The sequence below is a fragment of the Chenopodium album genome, chromosome 12 (assembly GCF_948465745.1).
Source record: "Chenopodium album chromosome 12, dcCheAlbu1.1, whole genome shotgun sequence".
Classification (NCBI taxonomy): domain Eukaryota; kingdom Viridiplantae; phylum Streptophyta; class Magnoliopsida; order Caryophyllales; family Amaranthaceae; genus Chenopodium; species Chenopodium album.
This window is the reverse complement of record NC_137845.1, coordinates 7,384,064-7,402,696: the sequence shown is the minus strand read 5'-3', so window position 1 is coordinate 7,402,696 and position 18,633 is coordinate 7,384,064. Positions and strand designations below refer to the sequence as shown.

Genomic DNA, 18,633 nt, shown 5'->3' with positions numbered 1-18,633 from the left:
TATGTAGCCCTTAGGGCTATGTATAAGTATTAAATATTCTTCTCAAAATGGAATTAAGTTGGGAATTCATAACAAAATCACACGCAAATCGGTGTAATTAATATTAATTTTTCATTTTTGAGATTCTTATACATAGTTATGTTTATCATTTTCCATCTTTTTATAGAGGAAAATAATATTTATTAGTAATATGATTTTTTGGTAAAAATATTTACTCAATAATATGAGATCACATTAAGCTATTTATGTAAAAGAAAAAATATAAATGAAAAAAATTCTGGCCGTTGATAATTACATAGATCTGACCATAGTCCTAACATGCGTGTCACATTTACGTAATTCTCCTTTCTCTCTCCTCCATTGATGAACTCCGAGTTCTCAATTCAACCGGTTTCTCAACTTTTTCTCCTCCATTGAAGCAGCTTATGTGGTAAGATGATTTTCTGTAAAATATTTTTAAATTCAACAATTATCAATTTCATAATCTAGGGTTTATCGCTAATTTAATTGTCAGTATAGTCAATTTAGGGTTCTTGTAAGCTGGATTATTAAATTATTGGTTATAATTACTGAATTTATAGAAGCTTACAATGAGCGAATTTATTGCTAGGTTTTCGTTGATATTCTTAAGCAAGATGAATTTTTTTTTATGTGATTTTCGAGCCTAATTTGATAATTGAATCAAATTTTGGTTGCTAATGTGTTGAGGGTGTTTGTTTATAGCCCTAAAATGTTAAGATGGAAGTATAAAGATGAAATTTTTCTCTCTGGGCGTTGGACAGACGCCCTTCTTACCCCGGCTCGAGGTCGGGTTTGAGTCCTAGGCAAATTAATGTAGAAAATGAATTGGCTTTGTTTTTTGTGTTAGAGTTCATACAAATTGATAGCATTAGTATTGTAACTGCATTGATTTTTTGGTATAGCTGTTAAAACTGAAATGTGCATATATTTCCGCAGAGTTGGGCAAGGTGGTGGAGGCCGAGGAAGAAGGAGAGAGAGAGCGCGAGAGAGAATGAGAAAGTGACATTTGGGTCCCAATGTGCTGTAATGAGGAAGATGTGTTTGTGTATGTATAACAAGTACAGTGCTTATATTGTTGTAAACATAAAGTAAGTGGGAGGAGTGAAATAAGAAGGCAGGGGACTGTATACTAGATACTATTTATTGGTTGGTGTTGTTAATAAAGGGTTGTTGTCAATATGGATGATTTGCATGGTAACGACGCCCAAATGCATATGACTGAGGCTGAGCAACAAATGCATGTACATTATATGCACGACCAATGTCATGGGATGCATCATATGAATAATGGGAATGTGATGGAGGATGATCATGATGATGGTGTTACGGGTGTAGGTGAAGGCATTGATGGGGAGCTCCATAATGACCCTGGAAATGTTTCTGATACCCATGGTGGAATGATGGTGGCTAATGGCGATAACAATCAGCTAACTCTTTCATTTCAGGGTCAGGTTTATGTGTTTGATTCAGTCTCACCTGAAAAGGTAAGTCCTTTTTCACTTTGCTGATTATTTGACATGGTGGTTGCTGTTCTATTGACTGCATTAAGTGCATCTGGTTGATAGTCATCCTTGCTTATTTTTTTTGTGACTTTTGTTCTCATGCCACATGCCTACATGTATATAAGAAATGCACTCTTTAGCACTGTGACTTGGTGATGAATTATACGTGTAATTTAGTGACACATTAATAAGTATTCATTGAATTAGAGCTTCATTAGTTGGCAGATATTTCCACATAACTTGATTGGGAATTGACTTATCAGATGGTAGTGGTTAAATAATTAGGGTATGATCCAAGTATTTTGTGGGGGAATTTAGATGAATAAGCTGAAAATTTTGAATTTGAAGCTCCCCTTGCATCCTCCATAAGGAAAGAAAAGATTTTTTTTTTTCCTGTAATTTGTGATGTTTTGCCTCCTAGGGGATCTATTAATGTTGAAATAAAACCAATGGAGATAATAATTTCCTTGGGCCAATGAGATTGTTACTTCTAGAATGCATATCATGGATATTGACATTGATTGATAGAAAAATTAGTGTATTAAAGGTTCTCTATGTGTACCTGGGATGGTTTCTTTTTGCTATCTATTTTGGAGGGAGGGGGGATGAGATAATTTCTTTGGAGAAATGATGTATAGAACTTCAAGAGCATATGGACAGTTTCACTTTATTAATTTTGTGATTTTGGCTCTGGTTATTGTTGGTCTCTTCATCAAAGGCACCATCTAAACCAGTTTGTTTGGTCTCTGTGGGGTAAAAGCACATATCAACTTAGAACTTCACGGTTTCCAAATTTTGGAGTTTAGCCTTGGTTTACACTTGTACCACTTAGTTATTGGCTGTTCGCTGATCTTTGTCTTTCATTTGATTAATAAGTTCACCCTCTTAGATTTCAAATTGAGAGGGATTTTAGACTAATTTAAAGAGGCTTCACTGACCTATCTGATTTAATCTAAATTTTTATTCATTACAATGCTCTCTCATGTTGAAGTCACACTTCTCTCAAATAAATTTAGGAACAAATACCAGTATGATTAAACAAATAAGCCATTCAAGAGTTACATCCTAAAGCCTCTTATGTTGGCTTTTCCTAAAACAAAGAATTTAAAATTTAGTATCTAACATTAATTAAGGTAAGCCTACTATCTATTTCCGATATAACTCAGTTTATTTGAAGGCAGGAAGCATATCTAATAGCTAACAAGAGTAAAGGACAAACTAGATTCTAAATCCAGTTTGACGTGTCAAACGCTTGTAGTTGCTTGTTGCTTGCTGAATTAACGCGGAACACTTTAATGTGATGCTGACTTTTTTGTTGAATCACAAAAGGCCAAAACTCAACTTTATGCTCAATTATTGACTGTTTTGTGTTGGAACTTCTACGTATGGAACTTCATTACTGCTGCCGTTCTATAATTCATTAAAGACAAAATAGCTCATTGTACGAATTGTTGGCTACTCATTAATTGGCAAACAACAAAATCAACTCGCATCATTTAATATTGGTATTTGAAACCAATGTACCTATAAATTATGTAGCAGCTCCAACATTCCCTACCAAATATACAAGTTGTTAATTTAATCTGTTTAAATTAATCATACCCCAAAAACTGCGAAGGTCATTACAGTTGTCTAATTGATTATTTTGAATAGTCTATACGCATCTGCATCAGTGACAACAAATTTGCTTCAACATAAAGAAAAGCCAAATGAATTCATAAACAGAACTACCAAAAGTTCATAACCAATAAGCCAAAAGAAGGAAACATAAAAATTAGATAAGTAGTCAGATTTTGTTTTCAGAATGGCATAGTTGTCAATTGTTGCTCCCAGGGGAAAAGTGGTTGATTGTAGGGTGACTGCGGGGGGAGAGAGAGAGAGGGGGGGGGGGGGGGGGGGGTTAGTCTGTCTTTTTGTCATTAGTGTCTAAAGTCTAAACTGTTCTAGGCAGTGACACATCTGATTAACCTTGAATGTTTGCCCAATCAAACTTCGGAAGAAAGTTGAGTTCTCTTCTTGCTATCCTCAGACGGTATTGCCTTAATCTTTATAATTAATGGAACTATCTGATTTCATCTGGTGCTTCTTCAGATCTTTAATGGTCTTTGCTGCTGTAGAAGCAACATTTCTTTGCACAGTTTGTTTAATTGCTTTCTCATTGGGATTTGCTCCTTCTCGCTAGCCTATGTTCTATGTTGCCGTTGTCAACCCATATGAGACATAGTGTAAGGTTTTGAACTGCAATGGGCAAAACAGGAATGCAGTTATATTGTTGAAAACTTTTGTGTACTGCAGTAGCTGAAAATTTTGGATGTGCATATGGCTCAAATCATTGTCTAATGCTGGATTTTGAGCATTATTTCCCTGTGGTGCATTGAGCCTTGACTAATTAGGATGATAAAATTGTTCTTTTTCCAATCATCCATGGTTCATAGCAGATATTTTCTTGCATATGGTCCCCCCCCCCCCCCCCCCCCCTCTCTAAAGAGTATATAATTCATATGTAATTCTTTGCAGGTTCAAGCTGTACTTCTTTTGCTAGGGGGTCGTGAAGTTCCTTCAACTGTTCCTGCTCCACCGTTGACCTCTGCAAATAATAGGGTAATGTTGTCATATTAGCATTGGGCTCTACGATTCATTTGTCTCTTTGTATACTCACCATTGGATTGTTCAATCAGGGGGTGGCTCCCACACCACAGAGGTTCAATGTCCCTCAAAGATTGGCATCACTACTCAGGTTTCGTGAAAAAAGAAAAGAACGCAATTTTGACAAGAAAATTCGGTACACAGTTCGTAAGGAGGTGGCTCTTAGGTAAGTCATTTCTTTGTGGGCACCTAAGTGCTTTATCATGGTATTATTCTGTGTGCTAAATTCTTAAAGTTTGACATGGAAAAATCGTTTTAAAATGTGTGAGATTAGTAGCTTCTCTCTCCCATTAGGATACAAATATGATAATCTTTGGAGAACTTTATATAGAAAAAAATTTTAGACTTTGATGTTGGATGGGAATTTGACATTGGAAAGGTTGATTCTCCTTTTTGATGCACAATAGCTAATGCAGAATTGCAAATTCATGTGTTTGGCAGGATGATTTGAGTTCTCTCCTAAAAATTTAAAATCAAAGCCTTGGGGTGTGGCATGTGTGAATAAAACATGGATGAGATGTTATTTACATGGAATTGAGGGCTCACATCTAAAGTTGAGTCAATGAAGTATGAAAACAAATACACATTGCAGATTAACACTTGGTTTTGTGGATATAAAGAACTCAATGAGAATTTTGGCCTCTGATGTGATGAAACTTAACCCTCTGCATTCTTCTGATTCCTTTCCTTCCACATGCACCCTCTAACATTAGCTGTGTTACTTCAAGGAAACAGTTTTAATCTATCTTTAATTTCTACTCACTAGCTCATTTTTAGATGCAGAGGTGTCGCGCATTTGATGCTATATTGTATTCTTTGTCATTGTTTATGACACTGATTTGATTCTTTCTCATCAAATAATCAAGGGAACATAGGATCAGAAAAGAGTAGAATGTGTTCTAACTGCTAACTGCCTATCTTACTTCAATGCTTTCTCTTTTCCAGGATGCAGAGAAACAAGGGTCAATTTACTTCTTCAAAACCTAATCAAGATGAGTCCTCCTCAGGTGCAACTAGCTGGGAATCTAATCAGAATTGGGGTCCTGATGGACCTTTACCCATACAACAAGAAGTCTGGTGAGTAATGAGGTCTATTTCATTCTGTTTTAGTAATGAGGTCTATTTCATTCTGTTTTGGTATACTGTCCTTAAAGTTGTATCTGTTAAAGTTGTAAATGTAATCCTTTGATTTTTTTATATTTTTAAATTACATTTCCCTCTTCCATTATATCATGGTTGTTTTAATGGCTTCCTTATTCCTGAGATGCAATTGATGTCTTGTTTGGCAATGTTGTTGTGAGTTGCGTGGGGGAAGTGAATGTCAATTACTGATTTGATTTGTAAGTTTACAGATTATTTTTCAAACTCAATTCACTCCTGACACTCTATCCTTGCTGCTGTAGAGGTTCAGACACCTTTTTTTTTTTTTTTTTTTTTTTTTTTTTTTTTTTTTTGTTAAGGAAAAATATTCTTGAAAAAGAGATTCATAACTAATGAAAGGGATTAATATGTTTTTGGTCTCCATGATTCTAATTTCCCTTTTTTAATTACCTCTTTTGTCAACGTCATGGCATTAACATTCATTGCTTTTCATGCATACCTTTTTTGTGTTGCTGCATGTGCTCATACTAACACCTTAATGAGGCATGAATGAACATGTATCGTTTTAATATTAAACTGCTATATGTTTGTAGGCTAAACTTATCTATTTAATTTTATCGTGCTGTTTGCAAACATATACTTTAGCTGCCGACATTGTGGCACTAGTGAGAAATCTACGCCAATGATGCGACGTGGCCCTGAAGGCCCAAGGACTCTTTGCAACGCTTGTGGACTTATGTGGGCTAACAAGGTATGTAGCATTTTTCAGTTGTTATTATCCACTGTGCAGGCATCATGTTAATGCTTGCGAAGAATTAATTTATGCTGTGGTATGTCTCTTTTCTATTATATGCGGGGACATAGAGAATAATAGTATCTTTGTTGAGTTGTCTATACAGTTCTCTCCTTTTTAACTTGCTTTTTCTGGATGCCAGCTAGCTACTTTAAGATTAACTTTGTTCTTTCTTGGAAATTTATAGGGAACTCTTAGAGACCTTTCGAAATCAGCAGTGCCGGGTGGACAGAATCTTCCTTATACTAGGAATGAGGAGGTAAACTAGTCTTGGGAAAGGATCTCTGAAATTATTTGAGTTTGTTAGTAAATTAGAAGACCCGTCATCTTATGTACTACCTAGATCTTAATCTTTTTCCTTTTTTGTTTGTTAATTTGTTTTTGGTTGCAGAATGGAAATTTTGAGGCTGGGCAAATAATGAGAGTTGCCGGAAATGTTAGTGATTCGGCATGATGACCTATTTCATGTGCAATCAATGCAGTTGTCGAAGTCACATTAAATTCTAGTGGACTGCTGATCTTTAATTCCCTTTTAGAGGGTTATCAGTTTGGGCATGGCGTGAAAGATCATTTGACGGGATTAGCCTTGTACTTGTAGTGTTAGATTGAGGTTTATTACTGAAAGCAGACGAAATGTGTCCTCTTCTTGTACGCAATTTCGATTGTATGATATTCTGCAATTGCAATACTAATTATTTGCTGGAAAGCTAAAGAGTTAGCATCTTGCTCTTTTTGGAAAACTATTTATGAAAGAAGATAACTTATTACAGTATAGGAGAAAAAAAAATCAGTGCAATGTTAATTTGTCTATTCATTCATTGCATCGCTTGCTTGTGTTTTTTTGGTGATATATGAAGTACATTGCAGCAGCTCGGACATTAATCTATGGTTGTGTCTCTACTCTCAAGATTGGGGGTGTTGTGGCTGGTAGTTTCACATGCAGGAAGGAAGAGGAGGCGTTTATACAAGAGCACAAGTAACTTCATTTCTTAATAGGCACCAATGATGCAACTAGTATGTTAAGTCATTTTCGTTATCAAGCAAGTAGGTGAACTTAAGTCATTTTCGTTATCAAGCAAGTAGGTGGTGAACTTGCCTTGTTATGTGAGCATGTGAGTACTTGTTACACTTGTTAGAATCGTTTCAACTTTCAATGTATATTTTGTCAATATTACCTCTATTATTTATATTTATTACGAGTATGTAGTAAGTAATTAAAGATACTAGTATATAATATTTAGTTGTGTTTGTAATGTACCGGTCAAACGTGTGAGCTACACATGAAATAAAATAATACTCCGTATACAATACAAAAAACTTCTTACCAATAATAATAATAAAATTATACTAGTGACATTTTTGTGGTAGGGTATATGCTTTCATTTAATCATCAAAGATATTTTGTTTGACATAGGATTACATTTCTAGAAATCTAGTTCTAGTAGTAATTAGTTGACTCATTGACTTGTACAAACACATACAACTAATTCCATCAACGTGGTAATCTCCAATTGGAGAATGTACACACATATTCTTGACTTATAACTCACGATACAAACAAACATAACATCAAATACACTTCCAACAAAACCCATCCACTCTACGTTATTTTAACCTTTCTTTAATTTCTCCATCTAATCACACCATTAATGCTTAGACAGTTAGACTATTTACAATCAGGAAAATATACAAAAACATATGATAGAGAACGAAAATTTGTGTCCATAATCTAATTAACAAACCACTATTACGGGTATAATTTTTTAGGAGAGCGAATCGGTTTTACTTGAGAAGGAATACTAATTACTTAATTAGTAATTACATTATGAGTAATTTTTTGAATAAAACAAAATAATAGAATAATAATTTTCTTTCCTTCAATTTTGGTCTTAATAGATTCCCGTCTTCTGCTTACTTCATTGTCATCATCTTTTTCCTCTTCTCCTAAAAAAATTCGACAATTTTAAATCAATTTGGGGAAAAAGAGGGAGGATTAACCCTAAAATTTCCGTCAAAATTGAAGGAAGAAATTAAAATCAAAATTAAGGATTTCATCGGCTTGAATCGGTCATTTTTCTTGAATTCAGCTCTTTCTCATGATTTTATTGTTGGATTTCAGTGATTAATTTATAGTTTTAGGGTTTACGGAAATTAAATTACAAGAAAAATGGCGAGAAGTAGATCATCATCTTGGTGGAGATATGTAAATCCGGCGTATTATTTGAAGCGACCAAAGAAATTGGCTTTGTTGTTTATAGTATTTGTTATCGGCACTTTGTTTGTTTGGGATCGCCAGACTCTACTCAGAGAACACGAGGTTATTTACTCAATTATTTGATTATTATTGAATTAAATTCTTTGTTAATTTTTGTGGGTAGATCTGTTTTTGCCTTTTCATTAATGGTTTTATTTTGGATAATTCGTTTTGATTGATTGATAATTGGCTAAATTGGGTGGAGATCATGCTGAAAGTTGGAATCTTTTGAAGTTTTAGGTGACAATGCTGTTTGATTATTAATGTTGTGTAATGTTGTATTGTTTGTTTGAAATGTGATTGATGAAGTGGATCATGGTGACATGGAAGGTTGGAAAGTGAGAGAAAATTTGTTGTGAATTAGAGATAAGTAAGATTTATAGGATGACTAGACAATTGAGATTTCAGCTGTTTCGGGGCTAAAAATGGAGTAGTGATGGATAAGGCCAGTTTTTGCGGTTAGGTAATCACTGGTATCTATGGGTATGTTCTAATTAGAAGTTAGAAATACTTGGGTGAGTTCAGTTGTTTTACTGAAGTTTTTAATTCCTTAAAATCGCTTCTATAGTATTGACAATTTAGATGAATGTGCTAAGTATCTTACTGATGGATAATGTGACATGGCAATAACCAGAAAACAAAAGCAATGAAGTTGCAGAGAACCCGTGCCATTTAGACTCCCGTGATGCTCACATTGGTGGCTTTTTTTTTCTTCTAATTATAGTATTTGGTGGGGGGGGGGTCTTGATTGGGGATTTTTTCTATTGGGTGTGTTTCCTTGGAGATGCTTGTTGTTTATTGGCCGTTTTGATGAATTAAGGCTTAGTGAAGTTTACACATCCTAGGTAGTTGGAGTAGAGATCATGTAAAGATCTGGATGGGTTGGAACTGAATCACGGATGATGGATAGATCTTGTAAGTGATGAAGTTGCAGAGAACCTGTGTCATTAATACGTCTCATTGGGTCAAAACCTTGTGTGTTCATATAATGAATCAAGCTCTGTTCTTGTTGCAGTTGAAAGAGGACTCGTAAAAGAGAAAGTTTCATTTTGATGGATAATCAAATTAATTTACATTGGCCAAAACTTAGTTGTTTGTTGATAAATTGAGTGCTGCTTCTGGTGAAGCTCAGATTTGTTAATTTGATTGCAATCATTCAATGTTCACTCTCAAGCTATTAGTGCCAATTTTTTTATTTATTTTTTATTTTTTTATATTCATCTTTGGTGATTCATATATGATTTTAGTGGTTGATATTTGACTCTGCAAATAGATAATCTTTTCAGCTGAAATACATTCAAAATTGCAAACTCTCTCTCTTTCACTCTCTCTCTCTCTCTCTCTCTCTCTCCCCCCCCCCCCCCCCCCCCCCCACCCATTACTTTTTCTATTTTTTTTAAAACTTTGGAATACAATTAGGCATTAATGTGATTAAAAATTGATGATTGCAGGAGGAATTAGAAAAGTTGTATTCAGAGGTCAATCGGCTGCATGATGAGGTAAATTAATTGTTGTTTTTTGTATAATTTTCCCTATCTTATGTACTTGCTAGTTTGTATGACTTCATTGTATTGTCATCCTTGAAATGGCGTTATTTCTCTATGGCTGATTTCTTCTGTATGTAGAGAAAAACCTTTGTTTATTCTCATTGGTCAACCTATTTTACTGCTGCTATCTTCTTTAGGATTCATATAACTCAACTCTCTGCCAGAAATTATTGACATAATCATTGTCTGGCTATTATGTGCTTTTTAAAATCTTCTTAAGTAAGCAAATGACATACTTCTTCCTTTTTTTTTTTACTTGCAACAATTTGACTTTTACGCTATTCATATGCTCTATTTTAACTAGCTTTGATGATTTATAACTGAGCAAAAATATAGTCATGTGGGATGTTGTTGGATTCGTCTAGATTTATACTATTTAATTTCAAATGTTTATAACTTTTACATATTAGTAATTAAGTGATTGAAAAAATGCATTGGTAAGCGTGAAAAGAGAAGTGTTGTAAGTTTAAAAAAAAAAAGAGGAAGTAGTATTCATTAACTTATTTTTACATTTTAAGTATCATTTTGATTCTTTGTGAATTGATTTCTCTTTCTTTACAGCTTGAAGGGGTAAAAAATGTTAGAGGGATAAAGAATGATACTCCGGCAAAAAAGGTTGTATCAGATGATCCTCTTGACGTTGAGCGAAGACAAAAAGTGAAAGAGGCCATGCTACACGCTTGGACTTCTTATGAGAAATATGCTTGGGGGCAAGATGAACTTCAGGTATTCCTTGGTGATGCTTAGAACATGTCACTCTTATATCCTTAGTTATTCATCCAGATGTTTGATTAATTATACATTGTTGGATATGTGAAAACCATAAAAAAAAACGAGTGCATCTATTTTAGATTTCCATGTCATTATTTCAGTTCCATGATGAAGGGGTACTTGGTTGTATTAATCAATTATTGAACGCCTGTCAAAAGACAAACCATAATCTACAAAAATAGCCTCTACTATCTGTTTGTTTTGAGTGGTTGATCATTGTTGTCTTGAGCTATCTAAAGAATTTATTGGTTTTCCAACTCAATATTATTGTCACTTTTAATTCACACCTGTCCTATATTGTGCTTGTATCAATAAAGTTCATTATATCTACAGCCCCAGAGCAAGAGTGGTGTCAATAGCTTTGGAGGTCTTGGAGCTACACTGATAGACTCATTGGATACATTGTATATTATGGGCCTGGATGAACAGTTCCAGAGAGCTAGAGAGTGAGTTCTGGTACCCTTTTATATCATACTTCTCTGACATTTTCTTTCCGAGGGAAGGTTTACCTTCGTTGTCTCGGCTCCCATGCTTTTGAGATTGACATGCGACTGTTAAATTGTTTTAAAATAGATTGGTTAAAATTGTTATATGTTCAATCAGATTTATATGTGATACGAAGCATTAGTTAGTGCTTTTTATTTTTATATGTAATTATATACATTTTTTATTTTGAGATATTAATGGGTAGGTGTGGGTCCTTATACCCTTAATAGTTTTATAATAGCCATATGGGCTCCAAATTATTGCAACCAGTCAATGTCACGGGTGCTTTTCTCAATAACATTAAGTTTTTTGTCATGATGGTGATTCTTAAAATTGAATCTGTATATTAACTATATTTTGAATTTGAAGGATTAAACAAAGTCGGGATGAACCGATGAATCTTATTTTTCTCTCTCAAACTATGAGATTGAGAAATATCTTTGCAATCAAATGTTGCTTATATGTGTAGGCTTTGTTTTATTCACCTTTTTTTTAAGGTGTTCTGATATGTATTTTTAAGCTCTGATGTGGTGTAGTTTGGTCTAGTCTGATTTTAATTTCTGATTTGACTCATTATCTTTTATTTTATTGTTTGATTTGAGCTGAGTTTTTCCAGTCTCGTCTAGTGTGGTCTGGTCTGGGCTGATTTTAATTAGATTGAGTTGTAATAAGAATAAGGTGAAGAAAAAAAACACCTTAATGTTTTAAATCCATCACTCATTACTTTATAGCTCATGTCTTTTCATCTTTTTGAAGCCCACTTTTACTTTTCCCCAATTATTATGAAAGATCATATGTTCATGAATTTACTAATATTGGCTCTTCATTTTTGTGCTTGCCGTTTCTTTTTTTATTTTATTTATTATTATTATTATTTTTTATGAATGTATGTTACTTTTGACTGGTGTTTATTTGTGTTTTATGATTGCTCAGCTAGATGATTTGCATCTTCTTTTGGCAGGTGGGTTGCCAATACGTTGGATTTCAACAAAGATTATGATGCTAGTGTCTTTGAGACAACCATAAGGTTGCTTTTATAAGATGTAATGTCATTTTTTTTATACAATGTTCTCTGCATTAAAAGTGTTTCAAACTTGCTTATTTTTGAGTCCTATTCCTTGTATTTCATGTTAATACAGAGTTGTAGGGGGACTTTTAAGTGCTTATGATCTCTCCAATGACAAGATGTTCCTTGAAAAAGCCCAAGACATTGCTGACAGATTGTTACCTGCATGGGACACGTCTTCCGGTATACCATATAACATTATTAACCTGGCGCATGGAAGACCTCATAATCCTGGGTGGACAGGGGTAAGTTGTGAGGATATGAATACTGTTACCATTTTGATCCTTTTGTGTGTACATGTTTCTCTGCTGTATTGAATTTTAAAGATATATTTTTCTGGTTCAAATGACTATAAAATTTGTTTGGCAATTTTGGATAGCATGCTGTGAGTATTTTCCCAGAAAAGCCTATGGTTAAGCTACTCGGCATCTTATCATTTGGGTCTTGTTGGCGATGTAGCAGTCTTTAATACAAGTGAATTTGAAAATGTTGTTTGCCACAATGTGTATAATTACTATCACCACCTGGTGATAATCCTGAGTATCTTTGGGTCTGAGAATAGTGGGAAGGGGTTAATACAGGGAAGAGTGGAGAGGCCGTTTAGCTATTGCTTATGTAATTGATAAACTATGTGATTTCTTTGGGAAAGAATCAGAATAATATGCTTTCAATTTGTCTAAGTTAATGCTGCTCTTTGGAAAGGCTACATGATGAGGGTCCTGATATACATGTCCTTTTTCATGGGAAAGGGCCTTTTTATATTATTACGGGAATTTAATTTTTCATTATCATTTTTTTTGGCAGGGCGACAGCATATTAGCAGATTCAGGCACTGAGCAACTTGAATTTATTGCTCTGTCTCAGAGGACAGGAAACCCTAAGTACCAGCAGAAGGTAATTTGTCAAATGTAATTGTGGTTTTTTACATGTTGAAGGGATGTACTCTACAGAGCAAACTTTCCCATTGTTTTAAAAAGTCTCGTTTTCATTTTGTTTTGATCTGTAGGTAGAAAATGTAATATCAGTGTTCAATAAAACCTTCCCTGATGATGGTCTGCTGCCTATATACATTAATCCTAATAGTGGAGAGGGATCACGTACAACTATCACTTTTGGTGCTATGGGTGACAGGTAAGGATTGTTTGTTTTTTGTAAGCTCAAACTGTCCTTTTGAAGGCATATTATTTCTGTTCTTCTGGCTTTTTCATGGATAATATTGTTTTTAACCCAAGGATTTGGTTGCAGCTTTTATGAATATCTACTCAAGGTGTGGATACAGGGGAATAAAACTACATCTGTAAACCTCTACAGGTATGTTTCGCTGATATCTACTTGCACATTATATTAGTTTCTTATCTGGGAATAAAGAAAATAGTGGATCAAGCTAAACAAGTTTTTTCGTACTCATATATATTGAGTGCTGATTCTCTTTCTCATACAGGTTATGGACTTTTAGTGATTTATTCCCTGCTCTTTGCTTTAATACAATGTTTTATTGACCCTTGGATTATAGAATTGACTTTTGATCATGGCGGATTTTCTTCTCTTAAGTTTTTATTCTTGATGATTAATAAAGTCGTTTGTCTCAACAGAATCTTTGCTGCAATTAAGTTTAATGCATTAGCACCTTTGATGACTTATTTATTATAATGCCTTGTGAGTTATACTTTTTGTGAGCTATCATGCATAACCACCTTTGATGACTTATTTACTCTGTGACTATGCTACTGAGGAAGAGAATGGTGTTTTGTGAATCTTATATTATTTCTATGCTATTTGTTTAGTCATTTTAGCCTCTCTACATCTCATGGACTCATGGTCACCATCTACTGTATTCACTGAAGTGGAACCTTATATTTTTGATATTTTAGTATACTTTATTCTTGTATATGCCTTCAGATATGATATTTTTTGTGTTCGTATTTTATTTTTATTGCTTCTGTTACATCATGCGATAATCTTGGATACAGAGATATGTGGGAGAGATCTATGAATGGGCTTTTAACTCTGATCCAGAAGACAACACCATCATCATTCACATATATTTGCGAGCGAAATGGGAATTCTCTGCATCATAAGGTAGGGCTTTGGCAATGAAATAACGACTCTTGCTTTGAAATATTATTTGTATTTCTAATAAAATATATCTGTGCAGATGGATGAGTTAGCATGCTTTGCGCCCGGAATGTTGGCTTTAGGATCCACGGGTTATGGTCCAGGAGAATCAGAGAAATTTATGTCACTTGCTAAGGAGGTATTTGACATTATGTTTGACACAATGCGTGGTTCAACTTTCTCAAACTACTTTTAGGTGTAATATCTTGCTAGTTTCATGTAAGCATGCTAAGTGCCGATCAGTTATGGAGGGTTAAATTATTTGCAAAAGTACTTCAACTTTGCTGACTCTAGATAATTGCGAAATTGTCCCTTCATTCATTACGTAGTAATAGGACCTTTGAAAGTCATTCAGTAATATACAAAGGATTTTGTATATTTTATGTTTCTTTGCATTAACACTGATATAGAAGATGATGGTGAAAGTGATTTGATATTTTGATGTGGTTTTTTGCGCAACATATCATATCAGCTTTACCATTCATTGTGATGATGCTTCTTGACAAGCCTGAAAATGGAGAAATTATGATGCTTCTCTTTGTTGATGGAAATTTCATTGACGCCAAATTAAATCTCAACGTATGGAAGTGAGAGTATATGAGTTTGAAATTCCCATCTTATTATGTGGGCCAGTGCATGGCCAAGTTTATGAACAATCCTCTTGTCGATCCTTTTGTAATCAGGGTATGTAACTCTATTATGAAAGTTTTTGAAGTACTCCATTTGTTTCTAACTAAGTGCATCACTTGGTTAGGCACATAGTTTTAAGAGTGTTAATTTTATGGATATTATATTGTGCAAGCTGTAAGTGAATTATTTATTATAAGAAAGTGAATAAATGTTAGTGGGTGAACTTTTCTAATAAAATGACTGTGTAAGTATGTATTTAGATCATGGAAGAGAGAAATATGTAAATAATGAGAAGTGGGGGGGGGGGGGGGGGGGGGGGGGGGGGTGGGGGGCTTGGTGTGAGAAATAAAAACTATGGTGGGGGGTTACCATATATGGAAGTGATGCGTTTATTCAGAAACAGCTGAATATGGCATTTGATGCACCTATTCTGATTTGTAGGAAGTACTTTTATTTACACTTTTGGTGTACATTAAGGTAATCTGGTAATGTGTTTGATGTGACAGACTTGACTGCTAAAAGGGCCTTTTTTTTTTTTTTTTTTTTTTTTTTTTTTTTTTTTTTTTAATCTCATGATAAAACCGTGCAAAATGTATCACCCCCTCCCTCTCAAAATTAAAAATAAGAATAGGGTACCTGATTTGTTTTTTGGTTTTGTAGCTGGCATGGACTTGCTATAACTTCTACCAGTCGACACCTACTAAATTAGCAGGGGAGAATTATTTCTTTCACTCTGGGCAGGTGAGTCTTCTTCTTAGTTACTTTTACTTGAAAGCTGGAATTCTTCTCTTGTTTAATGTACTTTGGATGTACATGCAATGTAGGATATGTCTGTGGGCACATCATGGAACATTTTGAGACCAGAAACGGTTGAATCACTTTTCTATTTATGGCGTCTCACTGGAAATAAGACGTATCAAGAATGGGGCTGGAACATATTTCAAGCTTTTGAGAAGAACTCTCGTGTAGAGTCAGGTTATGTAGGGCTCAAGGATGTAAGCTTCTAAAACTCTAAACTTCTTCCAGATTCCATATTACAAGTTTATTATGTTGATAAACAACCCATGTTTTTATCAAGATGGCAAACTTATAAATAACAGCCAAAAATGTGCACTTCATGGTAGAACAGCTGATGCCTGATGGTGCAGATTTTTGGTCATTTATTTACAAGTTTGCCATTTGAAAAACAACCCATGTTGATCAAAAAGATCAACTGGGGTGCCCTCTAGTTTGAAGGTGTTTGAAATAGTTTTCTTAATGCTGATGAGGGATTATATGTTAAATTTGTATTGTGTTTATCTTTGAGTGAAAGTTTTGCTAAGTAGTATGCTTAAACGTTTTCAGGTAAATAGTGGTGTTAAAGACAATATGATGCAAAGCTTCTTCCTGGCAGAAACCCTAAAATACTTGTATCTTCTCTTTTCACCCCCAACTGTCATTCCCCTAGATCAATGGGTCTTTAATACTGAGGCTCATCCGTTAAAAATTGTTACCCGGAATGATAATGGGGAAAAACAGTACAGACCTGTTATTCGACAACGTGCTAGGAAGGAAGGTCGAAATTGACCTATGGACAATTTTGAGGTAGTCAAAACTCCGAGAGTAGATGTTGTACTGAGATTAAATACCTGTTTCAACTGTGTTTTGATTTGAGGCTCCGGTCCATTAGATGGCTCAGGGCTCAACGTTCAGGGTTTCTAACTGACTAGGAGGCGTTGGTGCCATAGCCCATAAATGTACTAATGCTCTGGATTGGCTTCATTTTTCATCGTATAGGTGTGTAAAATAGAACAAGTGTACCTTCTTTGCTGTTCATTGTCATGCTTCATGCTTCACGAGGCATTAGGCGATGTTCCCATGGCTGTAATTTAATCTTATCTATCTGCTGTAGTTCTTAGACGTGTAATAGGTTTTTCCATTTCCGACAATAGTTGCATCCCAAAAGGAATACAATTATCTAGTTTCAGTCGTTAAGCATACACCCTATGAATGTAGGAATTTTCAGTTTACTTTTTTTTCCCAGAGATGTAAGATGAAATACGGCTTTTAACTTCTAAGACACTACAATTTTTTCCCGATTATCTTTAGACATTGTCAATCTGTCATATTTTATATTCTTTTGTGCCTTACTACCTACTTTGAAGATTGATGTGAGATTCCATGATCATGACATTCAGTCTGTTTGGACTCCCAGATCATGATAATTTACTCGTTTAGTGACATTGCATAGTAAAAAAATTTGCACATTTTGACTTTGGTAAATAAACTAGTATAGTACCTGTGCAATTGCACGGTTTTAAAAGCTATAAGTATCAAATCTCACAAAATCAACTAAGGTTAGCTTAGTGCATAATAGTGAAATACTTTACATAAATTTGTTATTCATTACAATAAATTGTACCCAATTATACCTAAAATAAGTAGGATTAATATCTTTAATATACAATTAATAATATCTTTTACTAAAATGTAATATAACCTTGACTAAAATAAGTAGGATATAAGTGTAAAATTTTTAATCACATAGTGACACGTATCTAGGTGTAGCTTGAGTAATCTTTGTCTTAGTATAATAATAGATAGATATAATAGACTAATAGTAGTTCAATACATAGTAAATATATGATGAAAAGAACATAGCCTAGTTGTAAAAAGATAACCACAAAAAATCATTTAAAATAGAAGTAACACTAAAAAATTTACTATCTTAGTAATGTAGTAATATTCTTTTATTTAAATGATTACATAATGGCCAATAAATTTTAACAATTTTGTACTTCAAATTATTTTAGTGTATATATATTATTGGTTTAAATAAGAGTATTATATTAAATATGATTATATATTGTTGTCAAATATGATCGTAATTTATTTAGGTAAATATCATTTCTTGAATCAAAAACTATATTCCTAAGATTTTATAAGAAATAAAAAGATGTAATATTTATATGAAATAAAAAGATGTAAAATTAATATGAAATAAAAAGATGTAAGATACATAGATTAAGAATAATAAAGACCATTTTAAAGTTTTTTTGGTTAAAATTCAAAAGAATAGAAATATTGAACATGTTGGAGATTCTATCCATATAGGACACCAACGTATACTGCTAAAATTTTCTATTTGAAGCTAAAAAAAATAAAAAAAATTCCATTCAAATATACGAAATGCATTACAACTTTAGAAGGAAGTATAGATATTTTATAGAGTACTGTATTAGTTTGGATGAATCAAGGGATAACTTAAAATTAGTAGATTGTAAATTTTTCCAAACAAACTAGTGTACGTTAGGTTGTTCAATTCATATAAATCATAACTAAAAGTCTACTAAACTATTCGAATTCTTTCCCTCAAAAAAAATATATTATTCGAATTCTTAATCCCCTTGTAAATTGTATTGTCAGAGTGACTCATACTAAAATAATAATAATAATAATAATAATAATAATAATAATAATAATAATAATAATAATAATAATTTTTTACACTAGAACTAAAAGTAATTAAGGAGATAAATCAGCTAAAAATATGTTTCCTAAAGTGAGTAATATTGTGATCGAGATTTTCAAATTATTATTCACCTTTTATGTAACTGCAAATGTCTATAAAAATTAAATTATTAATCAACTGATCTTATTCTTAATATAATACAAGAACGCTAGAATATCAAATTCTTTGGGAAAATGGCTTCTAAGATTGT

General features: G+C 33.6%; 2 protein-coding genes across 2 annotated transcripts; both read left to right on the top strand.

The window, feature by feature from the left end:
- The first annotated feature begins 275 nt into the window (after positions 1-275).
- Positions 276-6,857, top strand: LOC145571842 (GATA transcription factor 24-like). The gene is made up of 8 exons (XM_081630876.1): positions 276-430; positions 958-1,505; positions 4,041-4,124; positions 4,202-4,335; positions 5,115-5,246; positions 5,916-6,021; positions 6,251-6,322; positions 6,455-6,857. The coding sequence occupies exons 2-8, from the start codon at positions 1,200-1,202 to the stop codon at positions 6,515-6,517; spliced, it is 897 nt and encodes a 298-aa protein (XP_081487002.1). The 5' UTR covers positions 276-430; positions 958-1,199; the 3' UTR covers positions 6,518-6,857.
- A 941-nt stretch (positions 6,858-7,798) lies between these two features.
- Positions 7,799-17,013, top strand: LOC145570202 (mannosyl-oligosaccharide 1,2-alpha-mannosidase MNS1-like). Its single transcript, XM_081629230.1, has 14 exons — positions 7,799-8,380; positions 9,769-9,816; positions 10,426-10,590; positions 10,969-11,081; positions 12,083-12,148; positions 12,261-12,432; positions 12,992-13,081; positions 13,194-13,318; positions 13,433-13,498; positions 14,158-14,266; positions 14,343-14,441; positions 15,593-15,673; positions 15,757-15,927; positions 16,277-17,013. Exons 1-14 carry the CDS (start codon positions 8,231-8,233, stop codon positions 16,496-16,498), a joined length of 1,677 nt encoding a protein of 558 aa, XP_081485356.1. The 5' UTR covers positions 7,799-8,230; the 3' UTR covers positions 16,499-17,013.
- The last annotated feature ends 1,620 nt before the right edge of the window (positions 17,014-18,633 follow it).